General features: G+C 37.1%; 1 protein-coding gene across 2 annotated transcripts in view; it reads left to right on the top strand.

Annotated features, from left to right (window-relative positions):
- cpne5a (copine Va) overlaps positions 1-18,551 on the top strand; it is a 141,666-nt gene that overhangs the window by 77,863 nt on the left and 45,252 nt on the right. For both annotated transcript variants that reach the window (XM_030138231.1, XM_030138230.1), the window contains 4 exons: positions 2,073-2,114; positions 2,430-2,505; positions 11,644-11,697; positions 12,267-12,328. In XM_030138231.1, the coding sequence (XP_029994091.1) occupies positions 2,073-2,114; positions 2,430-2,505; positions 11,644-11,697; positions 12,267-12,328 (234 nt within the window). The remainder of the gene's footprint in view (positions 1-2,072; positions 2,115-2,429; positions 2,506-11,643; positions 11,698-12,266; positions 12,329-18,551) is intronic.

Below are 18,551 nucleotides of genomic sequence, written 5' to 3'. Positions count from 1 at the left end.
ACTCTGTCTGGAAAAAAGTGGTATCGGTGCATCCCTAACAATAATAATAATAATAATAATAATAATAATAATAATAATAATAATAATAATAATAATAATAATAAAGTGACACTTTACCCTTATTTTGTAATTTATGTAAAGGCATTACAAGTAGGCACTTATTCCTGAGCACTGACAATGACTGAAGGACTTTTTATTGTTTCTATATCTGCCTCATCATTCACAGCATCATGACAGTCAAATTTCTTCCTTTTTCACTCAAATATGCAGTGAGTGCTCCCTGTACCGTCACCAACGAATTTAATCTTGTGGTCATGATGCTCACAACCCTGATCATTAGTTGCAAGAAAATAACATGAAAGAACCTTGATGTTGACTGACACATCACCAGGGAATCATTTGCCATGCTCATCTTGAATGTCAAAACACATTCATTTTTTTGTCTGTCAATCCCCAGTCAGTAATATATCCACATATCTGACTGCACTGTGTTGTTTCTTTGATATCACTGCACGTGGTTTGGAGGCAACTTGTTTCAGAATAGATAAGGAGTACAATTCTTGCCTCCAGTCTTTCTGCTCTACATGGACCGTGTGTGTTTTTAGCTGAAATATACACTGAGAACAGACAGAATGAGTTCAGGTCAGGGTAATGGGGCACCTCCCACCTCTCCCCGTTACCCCACTGCTCCTGCTGGACCCACTGACACATGATTGACAGCGTCTGATGGAGGGCAAGTCACTGATCTTTCCATCAGAGAAGTAGAGGAGGCACTTTGCTCATTCTTTGTGAATTCTCTCAGGCTTATTTATTTGTTTTTCTCATCTTCCAACTTATTTTGGGAACTTGCAAAATATGTTCCGTCCCATGGGGTTGGTTTTCTATCTCTGGCATGTGCAAGAGAACGCTTTACCTAAAACTTGAGGCAACACTTGCAATCTGACCTATCTACTCCGAGACACACAAAGTAAAAACAATGTCAGTTTATCAATGCATGAAGATTTTTTTTTTTCCCAACTTTATTAATCAAAATCTGGACATACTTTCTAAAGAATTACATAGAGAAACACTTTTTTTTAAAGACTGAGCATCAACATCAAACTTATGCGGAACAGTATTTGTAGAGAACATTATATATAAAAAAAGAAAAAAGAAAATGAAAATAAAATAAATAACAAAAATAAAAGTCAGAGGTCTAATCAGGTATCAGTACATTCAAATTTTCACAAACAATCAAGGCTTGTTTGGTTTTTACATATTTCAGTGTTTTTGTTTTTTTTTTGAAGTTTGTTATTTCATTTATGTAAATTGAGAACAGTGGGTGGTTCTTCATGAGTCTACATCTGTGGATAAATTGTTTAGTAATAATAATTAAAGTGTTGTACACAATTTCTCATTTTTTGTTTTTCATTGTAACTCCAAATTTCATGTCTTTATACTCCGGTTTGGGCGATTGAGTGCCCTTCACAGATGTCCACCCTTGAAATGCCATCCAAAATGTCCTGGTGTATGAGCAGTCAAAAAACAAATGTTCTAAAGATTCAATTTCAAATTCAAAGAAAACACAGTTAGTTTTCCTCAATACTAAATTTTTGTCTCAGAAAGTCATTACAAGGATAAATATCATTTAGTATTTTAAAATGTCTTTCTTTCACTTTCGGGGATATGGGTAGAGTCAGGTATTTGGTTCTGATCCTGATTATAATTTCTTTAGAATAATCAATGCATAAAGAATTATCAGCTTTATTTCCTGTTTGGGGTAGGAGATGGACAGAAGCCAAACTGGGTGTTCTCTCTTGGTGATTCATTCATTCTTACAGTTAAATTACAGTGAACTAATTTGTAATAAAGAACATCAAGGCTCAGTGTGCAGCTTACTCAAGTGTTTAGAATTTCTTTTACTGCAATAAGAAACTTTAACAGATGTTTGAAGCATCTGCATGGAATGTAGTTCTGCTTTCACTTACAAGCTTAATAGCTTTTTTTTTTTTCTTTTTTAGTATTTATGCAAAGCTCCCTCATGATAATAAAGAATCAACACTTTATTTTCCCATCTTTGCTGTGTTTTACAGGACAATCAAAGTGGAAGTGTATGACTGGGACCGAGATGGAAGGTAATAACTAATAGCTGCACCATCATGAGAGCATCGTGATTACATTTGTAAGAAATGTGAATGTGGTCATCAAAAAAAAAGAATAACAGTTCCCCAACATCTTATCATTATTTCCACACTTGATTGAAACAACATCCCCCCTGTTGGCGTCATTGCTATTCATTTTCCCGTTATGTTTTAGATTACATTTCTGTATCTGTCGCTGAGGTGCAGTTCCTTTATCTACTTTATCTACTTTATCTTCTATATCCCAGGCTTAAACCCGCCTTATGTGAATGAACACTGCAAGATGCTGTTTTTGTCTCTTTATTTCAGCCATGATTTCATCGGTGAATTTACCACCAGCTATAAAGAGCTTTGTCGGGGTCAGAACCAGTTAAATGTCTACGAGGTGAGTGAGACTGTCGACATTATTATCTCCCTCTTCGGTCTACCTTTGATCAGGGACCCCTTTTTGTAAAATCTATATCATAATACTGGAAGGTCTCAGAGCGTTTGTGTGCATGTGTGTGTGTGTGTGTGTATGTGTGTGCGTGTGTGTGTGCGCGTGTGTGTGCGCGTGTGTGTGTATCTGCACAGTACTGAGAAATTGAGATCTTTTTAACTGGCCAATTTGATACCTACAGTTGACGAATAGTTCCATCTCCACATTAAATATCTCGGCAGGCTGATAGGACCAATATTTTGGAAGATATTAGTACATCACAGCAAATTTAACTCATTTGATTCTAAATCTCTTGTTTTTCCACTTTTATGTCCGTGTAGGGAAGCAGAATAATTTCATTATTACCCCGCCCCCCAAAGGGGAGGCAAGGAGTATTGTTTTTGGTTCAGTTTGTTTGTTTGTTTCTTTCTTTGTTAACACTTTAGCAGCAAAACTACTGGCTGAATTCATATGAAATTGGGTTTATAGATTGCCAGTGACCCAGAGTAGATGTGATGACATTTTGGAAAAAGTAGGTCAAAGTTCAAATTTTTTATGAATTTTTAAAGTCTTTTTTTTTTTTTTCCCCCATTTACTGGAATTTGTCTATGCTGTCTGTGTCTATGCTGACATCAGCACATGCATAGACATGATGACATCCACTGGATTGATGCCAAAATAAGCTACAACACATGCAAGGGGTGGGGTTTGTTGTGCCTGGCACCACTTGTTTCATTTTTTGTTTTTGCTGTATTCATGTTGAGGTGAGATTCCTTCTATATACTTTTTTTTTTACCTTCCCTGCACATCCTAAATTCTTGAGTCTTTTTCTTTTTATATATGCACACAAATATACATCAATATCAGGCCAATTGTTGATTTTTAGAGGTTGACATAATATCAATAGTTTGGAGCTGAGAAAAGCCAATAAATGAATGCATGACTTTGTTAGAAACCAAATAACCTTTGAAGAGAACACAGAAGTCAAAGTAATGGATTAATAAATGCAGAACTGAACAATTAAACTAATCAGGAGCTAGAGGATGGATGGATGGATGGATGGATGGATGGATGGATGGATGGATGGATGGATGGACGGACGGACGGATGGATGGACGATGGATGGACAAACAGATGGATAGATGGATGGATGGACGGACAGACGATGGATGGATGGATGGATGGATGGATGATGGATGGACAAACAGATGGATGGATGGATGGACAGACAATGGATGGATGGATGGATGGACGGATGGATCACTGCTGAGACATTTACTTGGATATTTTTGTTCACACCTTTTTCTCATAAACTCTTCAACTGTGGCTGCAGGTCGATCACATAAATTGTTCTCCCAGAGTCCATAAACAGACCTAAGTTTAATTTCAGGAGGCCAGAGTGTGAAAACAACTTCGATTTAAGAGCAAAACAGTGTGCCCTTTGGCTCAGGAAGGTTGTGTTATCCAAAGTCTAATGACAGGAAACTCTCCAGGCTCTGGAGCCTGAGCCGAGGCTTTGTGAGAGTAACAATATTCTGCTCTGTCTCAACTTGCTGGACCTTGCATTAGGTATCTGATAGGTTAAGTGGTGCAGCACAGCAGATAAGGTGAGGCGTTTATGTGTTGAGAATACAGGTGGGAATCCAATCGAACTATGCTCTTGATTAGAGTGTATGTTTTTTTTCCCCCATGGTCCTTGGAGGGTCAGATTTGGTATTACTGTTAGGCGCTGGGAGGCTCCTATCGGTCCCTGCTCATTAAAACACTTGCCATGTTACATTAGTCTCTGAATTAGTCATGGAGGTAGCTTAAGGAAAGAACCAGGCCAGCAAAGACAGAAGCAGAGGGTGATGGGTAAGAGGAGGCAGAGCTGAGGAGGGAGTTGGTGTCAGGGAGTTGGCCTTTCACACTGCTGATGTGGCAGAAGACAGTGCATCCATTACCCTTCACCAAACAGACCTGTATTTTAATTAGAAAATAAAACACAGAACCTTCTTTGTGGTCTAGTTGCTATACTCAGTGCCAATGAAAATGCAACACTTGAATGTGTTGTATTGTTCCTGAGCTGCATCAATATGTTTAAGTTTCACCTGTATAAGATAATCCCAGACAATTTCTTAACAACCTGAGACAGGTTGAGCTATTATCACGCTTGAATGAACTTGTCTGCATTCATAAGACTTGTTTTTCTCATTGCTCAGCAATGAACTGCTCAACTTAAGGAATTGTGGTCAGTTAAGGAGTGGTCATGTTCTGTATATAAAGGCAAGCTGAAAAGCTCGAAAATCATTTGCAATAACTCAGCGATGCCTAGACTGACACGTGACCAAAGATGCCATGCTATGGGGCTCCTGGAGGCCGGAATCTCTGCTCGGCAGGTGGCGCGCCGTTTTGGATGCAATGTGTCCACCATAATCAGGATGCAGCAGAGGCGTGAAGAAACTGGCTCAACTGCAGGGACCAGCTTGGGCGCCGTGTTGCCAATAGGACTCCTGCTCCACAGAACAGACAGGAACTGGTTATGGCTCTGGAGGAAGAGTGGATCAGTATACCCCAGGACAACATCAGAAGGCTTGTGAGGTCCATGAGAAGGCGTATTACAGCCTGTATGAATGCAAACGGAGGTCATATTCCATACTGAATTCTAGAACTGAATTTTGTGACTTTTGGTTTTGGGGGTCCTTGAGTTTCTGTCTTTATCCTTATTTTTGGTCAACAAATTTGGATGTGATTTTTTTATTTTTACTGTATAGAAATGGCCTATGATTAATTCCAAAGAGCTTATGGAATAAAAATCCTCATCGATTTAAAAAAAAATATAAGAATCTTCAAGTGTTGCGTTTTCATTGGCACTGAGTATACATCATTGCTCTGAAACCAGGTATTCGAGCTCGAGCAATATGAGGATATGATGTAATGTGCTATTATCCTGTAATATGTTTTGATACAGATAACACAGATTCTACCTGGCAGTAGTTTCATAGTCATTTATTTAGTTCGGCACAGATACAGACACGTAATGAGGAGAATGAGGTAATTTATGACAAAGATAAAACAGGGACTTTGGACCTAAAAGAAAGTTAAATCAGAACAAGGAACAGAAAACCAGATATTATATGTTTTATATTATGGTACAGGTTTGATTGAAAATTTACATAAATGGAACATAAATAAAAGGAAGTAAAAATCAGTGGTGGTTGGTAATAAAGAAAACAAATATGTACAAGAGAATATGAACACAGCAGTTATGAATTTATGAGTCAAACTTTTAATTTAAAAACTTTAATTTGTTGTTAGCTTTTAGTTTTAATAATGTGACTGAAGTCCACATTTTTTTCTTTGAGAAATAGACATTACTCTTTGTAGGGCTCAAATTCATGAACCTTTGAATACAGATCTACACCCCGTCCCTTTGCCCACCAATCAGCTGATGTGTAAAGGTTTTATATGACCAATGCATCCAAAATACTCAAGTGACCTTACACTTAAACTGAAGTTGTTGTGTAAAACACAGGTGGAACAGACAAACCAGGAGTGTAACCGACTGCCTTTGTTAATGTATTTTCCAGTTTTCTATTAAATCCCACTGTCATATGTGTCAGTGTGTTACTGATCCACTGATTTGAGGGCAGGACCTTTTCTGCTCTGTTAGACTGTTCCATTCATGAGGGAATAGATCAGAGGAAAGGACTCTTGGCTTGTCTTCACAGGAAGTGACTATCAAGGAAAGATCCTTCAGACTGAGAAATAGTCTTATTTTACTGCAGCCCCATGGCCAGGAAGCAAACATATTCACAAAGAAATTAACTATATATATCAAAAACAACTGCAGTAAATGTTGACGTGAACCACAGGATGAAGTACTATATCATAATAATTTAAACATACACTATTGTGCAAAAGTCCAAGGCCAACATTAGGTTTGTTGGTTTAATGAAGTTCTAATGACCACTCATATTCACTACTCAGTCTGTGGATTAAGATCCAATCTGGATTTATGTGAGGTATATACAGCACTAAAAACAAAGGTTTCAGGGATAAAACACCTTCTAGAAACCAAAGTGGTAGGATTTACTGTGACTCAGTATGTCTTTAACCCTTTTTCAGATTTACTGTATTCATTACCTCCGCCAAGGAGGTTATGTTTTTGCCAGGGTTTGTTTGTTTGTCTGTTTGTTTGTTTGTTTGTTTGTTTGTTTGTTTGTCTGTCCGTTAGTGTGCAACATAACTCAAAAAGTTATGGACAGATTTGGATGAAATTTTCAGGGTTTGTTGGAAATGGGATAAGGAAGAAATGATTAAATTTTGGTGGTGATCGGGGGTGGGGGGGCCCACGGGGGGAGGCCACTGATCAGCCTTGGCGGAGGTCTGCGCTCTCCAAGTGCTTCTAGTTTTCTGATGTTTTCTACCAGGTTTCATTCAACACATGTCAGATGTTTGTAACTGTTTGTGCTACTTCCTTTCATCGGCTCCAGGGTCACAATAAATACTGACTTTAACCTTTAGAACCTATTCAGTTTAGTGTTTTATGCGCCTGTGAAGGCTGTGTACATGTTCCCTGTATTTTCTTGTCGAATCTGGAAAAAAAGAAGGAGAACTAAATATGTATGCTCATTTCAACCCTGAAAAAACAACAAAGTTAGAGTCGGCCTAAAATGAATAAATTTAAACAGCTCATCATTTAGAAATATGCACTTCTTCACGGTCATTTACAAAACTATTTTAGGGCAGATCTACCAGTATCTGCTGCAATGTACAATGCAAGTTTTTCCTTTTACTTTAATGCAAAGACCCCTGAATGCACCTCATCCTTTGACCTGCAGTCTTTCCATTCTGCTGCAGCTAATTACTGGGATTTACAAAGAACACTAAAACTTGATAAATGTATCTCAGTCTTGCCTTAGTGACAGTTTTGATGATACCTGCTAATGTTTTATGTTTGATTAACTGTAGTGGTTTTTCCATTTGACATCTATGCAAAACTGTACCAATATTTACTAAATGCTGAAAAAAAAAAGAAGTGCGTAGTATTGTTTTTTCCATGAAATCACAAATGCGTTTATTTATTATCGACACGAGATGACACGAGAAGTCATTCCATAAACATGGTGACAAATGTAAATATCATGTTGATTTACAGATATATTCATTATTATTATATATTACCTCTCTATCCCGTTCTAAATTAAAAAACGATTCAGTTTCCTGGTGTGTCCACACATACTGCATCATGTTTCTTTTAAAACTCCTCTACTTCGCTTGTTGTAACGTCCATCAAGATCCTTTTTTTTTTTTTTTTTTTTTTAATTCATGTGACTCTAGTCACTGAAAAAGGTCTTTCCATTGCAATTGGACAAAAACTTTTAATTGAAAAACGAGAGTTTCGGTAAAATTGTCATTTTTCCATTAGGCACATTTTTATGCGCAAGTTATAGTCACGCAATTTGAGGGTCAATGGAAAAGCGATTTGTGTTTCAGAGCGTACTTATGACCAACTTTAGTGACTCTGACAATTGTTTTTGCTTCTCCTTCATTAGTTGCTTTTCCATTGACCCTCAAATTGTACGAATATAACTTGCGCATAAAAATGTGCCGAATGAAAAAAACGACAATTTCACCAAAACTCTTGGTTTTTATGAAATTTTTTTGCGCTGGCAAGAGGTGGTTTTTCAGTTGAAGAGAAACTGGTATATCACACAAAACTGCAATGGAAAGACCTTTTTCCACAACTAGAGTCACGTGAATTTAAAAAAAAAATGGATGTTGACGGATGTTAAAACAAGTGAAGAAGAAGAGTTTTCAAAGAAACATGATGCGGTATGTGTGGACACACCAGGAAACTGAATCATTTTTTAATTTAGCACGGGATAGAGGGGCTGGAGTGCCAAAAGGGGGGGGGGACATGACAAATTCATGGGGCCCAGCATTTCCAGGGGCCCCAGTAGATATAGGTTAGAAGTTGTGATAATTTTCGTGTAAGCGGCGCAGTAGAGGAGAGGCAAAGAAGCCAGGAGTTGGACGTTCAAAGTTAAGTTTTACTTTTGTTTTCATGTCCATTGCGGTTGTTACGGTAGTTATGAAACACACCCCTATCTTCCAGTTGTTACAAGACGTTCATACACCCCACACACACACACACACACACTCCAATGACAGATTTACAGATAATTTCTTTTCTGAAGGGCCCACAATGTTTACCTTCCATGGGGTCCACAATTTGTAGCAGCGCCCCAGTAGAGGGGTAATATTATAATAATAATGAATATATCTCTAAATCAACATGATATTTATGTTTGTTGTTATGTTTATGGAATGACTTCTTGTGTCATCTCACAAAAGTAAATAGACAAATCATCACATTTGGGTTTTAATGGAAAAACCAACATTACGCACTTCTGTTTTTCTGACATTTTGTAAATATTGGTAAAGTTTTACACAGATGTTCAATGGAAAAGTGACTATTAACAGTCGTTCTGTTTGATTGTCTGTTGTTTTCCTTCTTTCTCTTTTATCTTTACCTTAAATATGTGTTTTCTACCATTTTCCAGGCTGACATGTTAAGTAAGGAACTGTTATTAATGTCTTGCCTGGAAAAGAAGTTGGCCTTTTCGTATATATTCTTTTTATAGAACTTGTTTTTTCATTGAATGTGCAGAAAAGTTGCTCTATTGTGGTATGTGCAGTTACTGAAATTCTTTACATGAGGTTATGGGGTTTTGTTGCACAGTCCTATCAGATATTTTTTAAGATGCGGCCAAAAAGTACCTTTTCCCAGTTGACAGAAAGATTTTGAATAGGTCATAGGCTGTAGTGTTGTAACTTTCTATTTACTCAACTTGACAAGCACTAGGCACATAAACATTAGTTCTGTGAGCTGAGATGACAGGAGGCTAATGTTAACATGGTCTGGTGTAATTGAGGGTGATGTTTGTGTGACGTAATGTGAACCTGGCAGTGACTGAGTGACGGCCACAGTGCAATGAGGCATCATCTGCGTTGGAGGAGCTGAGGATGAGAAACCTCTGATGCAGAACCAGACAAGAGAGGAAAGCCAGGGGAGGGAGGGAAAGAGCAGGACTGTCTTTATTTTATTAGATATCTTTGTGTGTATAGTGTGCATACAACACAAAGTTACAAAGTGCTTCGTGGGGCAGGCACAAAACAAATGCAAATTAGAAAATCACATAAAAACACAATGATAAAAGTACTCAATGATGCACATAAAAAAAAAAGAAACAGAATAATAATAACCAGCATCAGGTGAAATCACAGAAAACAATGTGATAAAAGTACATATTAACCTCAGATTCAACCCTTTATAGTTCACTCACAGAAATACTCTGATATTCAAAATTCCAACAGTGTGTTATTGGAGGACAAAACAAACATTTCAGAAATGTTTATTGTCATGTAGAAAATCAATGTCAGTGAAGGCACTGTATTTGGTTCCTTGCCCATATGTGGCAAAAACAAATAAATAAATTCAAGAAGTACATAATAAACAGATGCAAAAAAAAAAAAAAAAAAAGACATTTTAAAAACACTAATTTCATGGTAACGGATCAAATGCCTAAAATCACCAGACCCCAAACTTTACATGCAATAAAAATTACGTTTTTGAAAAAGTAGTACACCAATCTCAACACAGTATGATGGATACACATAATAAAAAGTAAAATATGGAAAAAAGAACTTCATATATTACTTTTTTTTTTTTTTAATTTTTACAATATTTTTTTAAAAAATTGAAAATTGCAGTTCCCAGATGTGCTGTCACCGAACAGATCTGCCCGTCTACATATGACTGTAACTTTTTTGTCAGCGGGAATTTTTCAAAACCAAAAATAGATTAAAAAAGTAGACAAATTTGCTAAAAAAAATAAGCTATAATAGGGTATTGGAAAACAATTACATTTTTTTACCACACATGTTTACTCCCCGTTGACCAGGCCCGTGTGTCTCCAGTATTGTCAGATGAACTTAACCCTTTATAGTTCACTCATAGAAATACTCTGAGATTCTAAATTTTTAACCATAGTAGGTTATTGGAGGATATAAAAAGACTTTATTACTTTAGTGAAATGTTTCAAAATGTTTTATTGTCATGTAGAAAATCATGGTCAATGAAGTTACCGTATTTGGTTCCTTATCCATATGTGGCGAAAAAAAAAAAAAAAAAAGTCAAGAAAGTATAAAAAAAAATACAAGAAAAACATATGTAATGTGAAAGGAACATGTATTTTAGAACATTACAACATAAGTGCTGATCCAGACCCCTGTCCACATCCACATTCTCCCTTTGAACATCATTCCTTACATTAGTACCATTACTTCATGGTACCTAACAAAGCAGGTACACTCACTGTTCATGCAGAGGTGGACCTTACAGACTCTGTAGACCACATTGGACCTGAGATTGTTGCCTCACTGTCCTCACTGGAACTCTTGCTGTCACTGTCTTGTAATGTGTGTGGAAATGACCAAAAATAACTACTTGCCTGGTAAAGGGTTGAGAGAACCCACTCTGTTATAAACGTTTTTTCCTCTAGGCTGGTGCTTTATGTCTGTGCAGACCCATAATGCGAGCAGTACAAGTTTTAGATCTTGATGCATCTTTTGGCTGCAAGCTCCTAACTAAAATTTTATTTATGGAAAGCTTTTCTGTAACTGCATTGCTTATCGCTGCTCCTATAGTTTTGTATTTCCAAGTAGAAATCTCCCACATTTCAGATTATTTTACCACTCCCTGAATTTAAGCGCTATGAAATCCACTCTGTATGTTTTTATCAGTCTGTTTATTGATAGTAAGCAGCTCGAACTGTCCTGAAACCTTAAAATGTGCACATAAATGTACAGCATAGCACCGAGGCTTTCTTCACCCTGACTAAAATTCCTCCTGAATAATGTGTGTCTTGCTACAAGGCTTGATCAATGCTATCTCATTCTCACCTACTGCAGTTATTGGATTTGGTCTCTATGCTCCATTACCCTTACAGTAGGAGGACAAAGATGTTTTTATTACTAGCCTAAGGGGGGGGCAAAGAGAATAGTACTGCAGGTTTACATTATCATTATCTCTCTTTCTATTCTGCTTTCATTCTGCAGGTGGTGAATGCCAAGAAAAAAATTAAGAAAAAGCGATACATCAACTCTGGGACGGTGAGTCTGAGATAAGATTTAACCTTCTGTTGTACTCGTACTCCTTCCCTTCTTCACTTCTACATTTATCAGGAACCTTCCTCTAAGTGGCTTCAACTTTTCGTTCCATTCCTCATGTTAATACTTACATCCCAGACACTGACTTTAATCAGATGGGAAAACATTATCCTGACCTCAAATGATGTGAATATCCAAGTCTCTACGAATGCATAACAGGACTTTTTGCATCCAATTACCGAAGTGTAGAGACAGTGTTTGTGAATGATGCACCGTTGAGTTCTGTCTGTGCGCTTTGGCTGTTCTTTCTGAATGGGGTGACTCTGTAATTAAAATCTGAGGCCGGTTATCCATCACAACGATCATCCATCAACACGCAGATGCACTGATGTTCACTCACTGACTGTAATACTAATACTCTGCCTTGGCGTCAGAAACATCCTGCCTGGATAAGTCATTTAGTGGGTGGTTAATTCAGAGGTCAGTGGTTAATGTGTAGATTGGAATGTTTTGCTTACCGTAATTACAAAGCATAAGATAATTTGTTTGGGCTTTTTATTTTCCTGTCTCAGGTGTCCTTGTTGTCGTTCAATGTGGAGTCGGAGCACACCTTCCTGGATTACATTAAAGGGGGGTGAGTTCATTTTCTTTGGGGTTTACTATACAGTTACACATCTGCACATTTACATTCACTGATGGAACCAGATACTGCTGGTATTTCAGGTACTTTGAGGTTCCATTTTAGTATAATGCCCTGACAGGGTTAGTTTATGTCACATATCCAATTCAATAAAATCAATCTATCTATCTATCTATCTATCTATCTATCTATCTATCTATCTATCTATCTATCTATCTATCTATCTATCTATCTATCTATCTATCTATCTATCTATCTATCTATCTATCTATCTATCTATCTATCTATCTATCTGGATGCTTCTATGAAACTGGGTTCATTTTGGTACCTGGCACTTTTCCAGCTTTTTAGACCCAATAATAGAAGAGAAATTTAGACATATTTCCCCCAGGAGGTACCTAATGATGACCTCGGATAAATGCAAAAAAAAAATTACACTCTTGCTCTGAGCCATCCCAAAATTAATGAATTTTTAATAAAATATTGGGGCCAAAAATAAGACCAAAATTGGGACATAAAAAACTACCTAGGTATCAGTGCATTTTATCTGGACCATATGGCTTGAAATGGTCTTATATACCGCTATAAATAAAGACACTGCATTAAATTTGTCGATCCTCATAGTTTTTCTAATCCAGACATGCAGGTTTTTCATGAATTCGCAGTCTCATTCCAGGTGTTGTATGTAACCCATCGTGTCCACTTGCGTTACATGCAGAACCTGCCTAGTTAAACGCGTATAAATTGCGAATGATTTTGCATCAGTGGTCATTTTTGTGAGGAACTTTTTCTTGTATAATTAGTTCAATTCCCAAAATGTACCTGTGAGAGAACAAAGAGATATTTAAAAAAAAATAGTAGTGTATATTTTTTGTGTCCTTTTCACTGTGTTACATGCAGATTTTTCTAGTGAATATAATGCAAAATAATATAAAAATGTGTTTTATCTGAAAAACAGTTTCTCTTTTATCTCAGTAAGTATTTATTTAAAAAAAAAAAAAACCCAAAGTGCTTCCAAACTTGCCTCATAACATTAATCTATGTCTGGTTTGAATTTTTAGCCCCTCTGTCATGTTTTAGGGACCAGTTTCATAGAAGCACCTATCTATCTATCTATCTATCTATCTATCTATCTATCTATCTATCTATCTATCTATCTATCTATCTATCTATCTATCTATCTATCTATCTATCTATCTATCTATCTATCTATCTATCTATCTCTCTCTCTCTCTCTCTCTCTCTCTCTCTCTCTCTCTCTCTCTCTCTCTCTCTCTCTATTTATCTATCTATCTTTGCCTCTTTCTTAAACCCATTCTACTGTATGTAGTATTGACATTCCAATCAACATCAGGGGGAAGTCGACCAGAATGTGCTCACAGCTACCAAGACCACCAATGAATCAATGAGACGTCTCCACAGACTGTGTTGACTATTACAGCTCTGTCTGTTTTCTTTTTTTTTTTTTATAATGCAGAGCTGCACACACAACACATTTTATAGTACACACTCATGCAGTGACAATAAAAGGCTATTCTACTCTTTCACCCTGACTGAAAAAAGTGAGAGCTTCATTGTGTAGACACATCTGTATTTGTATTCTCCTTTCAACCAAAAAACACAAATAGTTGCTCTAAAGATCTATGTGGAATTGTAGAAGCAAAGTCAGAACTGTCGCAGTACATAACATAACAACATAATAACACTATTGTTTCATAAGCTTCATGTAGAACAGTGTTTCTGCCACCCAGGGGGGGTTGAGACACCGTTGGGGGATGTTTGAAACAAGAAAGCTGAGAGGGGGCCGCTGAAATGGGGTGTGAGTCTGGTTAGTCTGTATAAGTATCAGTATCAAGCAGCATGTTATGTCAATGGCAAATTTCCATGCCCCCCCACTCCTCTGCAATAAGGTATGTCGCAGCACTTATTGAGCCCCCCCCGGTTGCAAGGAGGGTGCAACCTATGCTATGTATATAAACTCCGTCAGACCCCCTCACCACCTACCCACCCCCGCTCAACAACTTGATTCGGAGGGGGGATGGATGCAACAACGAGGATAATGATGTGATAAGGGGGGTGTTACCGATGTAGTGCTATGACTTGTTTGTATTTGTTTCTCACAGAACAGAAACGCTCCAAATACATGATGATCTTATAAAATATGATCCATTTCTGTGGCTTTAACTACCCAACATAAACAATATGCAACATAAAGTATGAATTTGGAAACTTATTTCCAAATGTTTTCCACTTGAAACCCAAATTTTGAAAATAACATCCTGAATTATGTCTCTTATACTGGTTTGATCCTGTTGCATCTTTTCCATCACTTCTGTACATTGTTCTTATGTTGTTATGTCTTTTATGTAACGTTTGTCTTGGTGCATCTTTTACATCAATTTCATCCTACGTCGCAGGCGTCTCCTCCACATTTCTCATCACTTTCTTGAGGTCAACATCATTGATCCTTCCAGAGAGCACTCTTCTTCTATCTCATCGAGGAAAATTTACTCAGACAACTGATGACCTAATGCCTTTTGGGTCCCATAGTTAAGAATTTTGCTTTAAATGGATTTTCTGATTATACTTAGATACTTTTATTAAAGTCAGGCTTTAGTGCAGAACTTTCACATTCAGTAGAATCTCCAGCATTTCCACTTGAATAAATGTTCAGACCACATCTTCCATCACAAGAACAGCATCAAAGCTTTAAAATAAACCTCAACCTTACATTAATATTCTGATCATTCACAGCCTGTTGGATGTCTGTTAAAGCTCTGCTAATTTCAACACTACCTTAACATTAGCATGTCCTCTTGATGTGGACACGTTATCTGTATATTGACGTGTAGTCCACTCGGCTTCGTATGCACATGTTGAATAAAGATTCATTTTTGTTCTCTTGATTGTGCTTTCGTTGCAATAAGATCTTCACAGAAGGAGGCAGAGTCAGGCAATCTTTCTGTTTTATTCTTAGGATCTGGCCAAACGTGTTCTGCATTTACATGCAGCTAAGATCTATTCAGAGTGTGAAAATAAGCACCTCCACATGTGGTCTGACAGATTCATTTACACCTAGTATTACAAATTCATTCAGAAAGCTGTATTGATCTAAAAAGGGCAAATCTAATCAGTCTGGACACTTAACTTTCACTTCTAGATCTCAAAGTGAAGGTCATTTCATGTCAAAAACCAGATCAACATACAGGAGTCAAGAAATAACCATTAGCAACGAATAAAATAAAAGAGCCAATCTAAATAAATAGCTAGTATAGATAAGCATGTTATGTTGCAGCTAATTTACTTGGTTGATTAATCTGTTGACTGTTATCTCAATTAATTAACAAAAGAAAATTAACATCAACTATATATTATTGCCCAAAAACAAAAAGTACATTTTGTCTCCTCAAATGCTCTCCACACGGCTCGACATTTAAATGCTCCTGCTGAGCAAAATGAAAAGAATAAAAAACAATTGAATATGAACTTGAATTGCACTTGTCATTTTGATATGATGGCCAAATATGTCATTAAATTCTTCATGAATAATTTTAAATGGACAAAAAAATGAGCAAAGAAATGAACAAAACAAAGACTACATGAATAAAACATAAAAAATTAACAAACAGTGCTGCTGATCAGAATCATCCGGTATAGGCTGACTTGTTTTTCTTATGTATAAAGGTGAATGCTCAGACCGATGAATTGATTATTGTCATGGTAGGTGATTAAAGGAAATTCAAAGGTTATTATATCCAAACAGAGAAAACTGAAGAAAAGGGACTTTCAGCACAATATAGAATTTAACTGAACATAAGAACAAGTGTCTACAACCACAGCCATTTGTCAAACTACATGAGTCTTAATGGTGAATAAATGTTGCTGAACGTCCAAATGGGTCATATCTGATGATGATGATGAAAAGCTGAGAAACTGCATTTTACATGAATTATTTGCATGTATTGATAGGTTTAGTAGTTCAGAAGTTGTTAAACATTTTAGATTGGTTGATACTTTTGTTTGCCTGTAGTTGTTTAGGTCTTTGGGGGTTAACTTCATAATGAACACTTAATTAAATGCTCACTAAGTAGTAAAATCCAAAACCTGATCTACATATCATCCCTGTCGGGCACAAACCTCTTAATAATAATAATAATAATAATAATAATGGATCAGATTTATATAGTGCTTTTCTATGAATGCATACTCAAAGCGCGTACAGTGGATCCATTATTCATTCACTCACACATTCACACTCTGGTGGTGGTAAACTACATATATATCCACACTGCAAAAATCAAAATCTTACCAAGTGTATTTTTCTCATTTCTTGTCAAATATCTAATCGCACTTAAAATAACACATAATCACCTCAAGAGTAACTTCTAAGTGAGATCGAAGAACTTATTTGGCAGATTTTTTCGCTTGAATTAAGCAAAAAAATCTGCCAATGGAATAAGTGAAAATTATCTTGGTAAGATTGCTTGAAATAAGATTTTCAAAATCTACTGTCTAAAAATAAGTTCTTATATCTCACTTACAAGTTGCTCTTTAGGTGATTATGTCTTATTTTACGTGCGATGAGATATTTTAACTAGAAATGAGAATAATACACTTGGTAAGATTTAGATTTTTACAATGCACAGCTACCCTGGGGCAGGCTAACGGAAGCGTGGCTGCCAATTTGCGTCAAACAGCCCCTCCAACCACCACCGAACATTCATACACATTCGTACACCAGTGTGAGTAGCAGCACTGGAGGCAAGGAGTTTGAAGTGTCTTGCCCAAGGACACAACCGCACATTATCAGACAGAGCAGGACTTGAGCCGCCAACCCTTCGGTTATTGGACTTCCCACTCTACCCCCTGAGCCACAGCCACCTCCGGTCTTATGTCCAAAACAGGTATTTTTTAGGAAACTGGAAAAATGATGTATGTTCTAAGTTAGGAGATGTAATCACAAGCCTTTTTCAACTCTTTTCATTGGTTAAATATTTCTTAAACCGTCAGGCCAACATGAACACTGACCAATAGAATCATTTTATGACAAAAAAAGACCCAAAATGGACTTAAAAGGTTTCCACCCATCAGTGATGATATGTTTCCCAGATACAAATACCTCCCCAACACAAACAACATGAGGAGGTACATTGTGAAAACTGAACGTCTGCTGATGATTACAACCTGGGCAGATAATGAGAGGTAATATATAAACTCTGCTGGCTACCCATTAGCTGTGAGTATATAATAGTTTGACTCAATAGTCAAAAAAAAAAAAAAGCTCCTGTGTTGTGTTGTGCTGACTGTCTTTGAAGGCCTTTGAAGCCCCCTGTTGTCTCACACAGGAGATCCCCCTGTACCGCTGTGTCCTGTAGTCCAACAAAAACATACCAGAGAAAAAAAAATACTGCAGAATAATGCAGATGCTGTCGGACACTAATGTAAGCTGATGGTGATGAGTATTTATTGATGAGGATAGTGACGCTGGAGCTGCTGGAAACCACCAGTATTTTGAGCCTTTGCTTCCCTTTGTTGGATTTTATCTGCAGTATTTTTTTAGGTTCATGGTCCTGTGTGTTTTTAATCTAACATGTACATAGATCAGTCATAATATTAGACCCACTGACAGGAGAAGTGGGAATAATATTGGTTATTTCATTACAATGATAGCTTTCAGTGGGTTTGATATATTTGGCACCAGGTGGACATTTAGTCTTCAAAGCTGATGTGTTTGAAGCAGAAAAATGAGAAACATAATAAACTGAGTGACTTTGACAAGGTCCATATTATAATGGTGATGACCGGGTCAGAGTACAACTGCAGGTCTTGTTTGTTCCTGGTCTGCAGTGGTTTTAGTACAGACCATAAATGGACTAAGGAAGGACATTCCAGTCTCAGGCCAGTTGATCATGTATGGGAGGTGTTGGACAAATAAATCTGATCCATGAAGGTCCACCTCTACTTCCAGGACTTCATTGATCTGCTGCTAACGTCTTGGTCCAGATACCACAGTACACTTTCAGAGGTCTGGTAGAATCTAGGCCTCAGGTCAGAACTGGTTTTGTAGAAAAAGGGGAAGCTACATAATATTAGACAGGTGGTGATAATGTTATGACCCCATAGATGGAGGAGTGGTTGAGATCCAGTTGTTCTTTAGATACTTTTGGAGGTACTAAACACTTTACACTGGAAATGAACAACAAGATTTGGAGATGAT

This window comes from Sphaeramia orbicularis, chromosome 7 (genome assembly GCF_902148855.1).
Source record: "Sphaeramia orbicularis chromosome 7, fSphaOr1.1, whole genome shotgun sequence".
NCBI classification, from domain to species: domain Eukaryota; kingdom Metazoa; phylum Chordata; class Actinopteri; order Kurtiformes; family Apogonidae; genus Sphaeramia; species Sphaeramia orbicularis.
The sequence above is the reverse complement of the archived record's forward strand: the minus strand, read 5'-3'. Positions and strand labels throughout refer to the sequence as shown.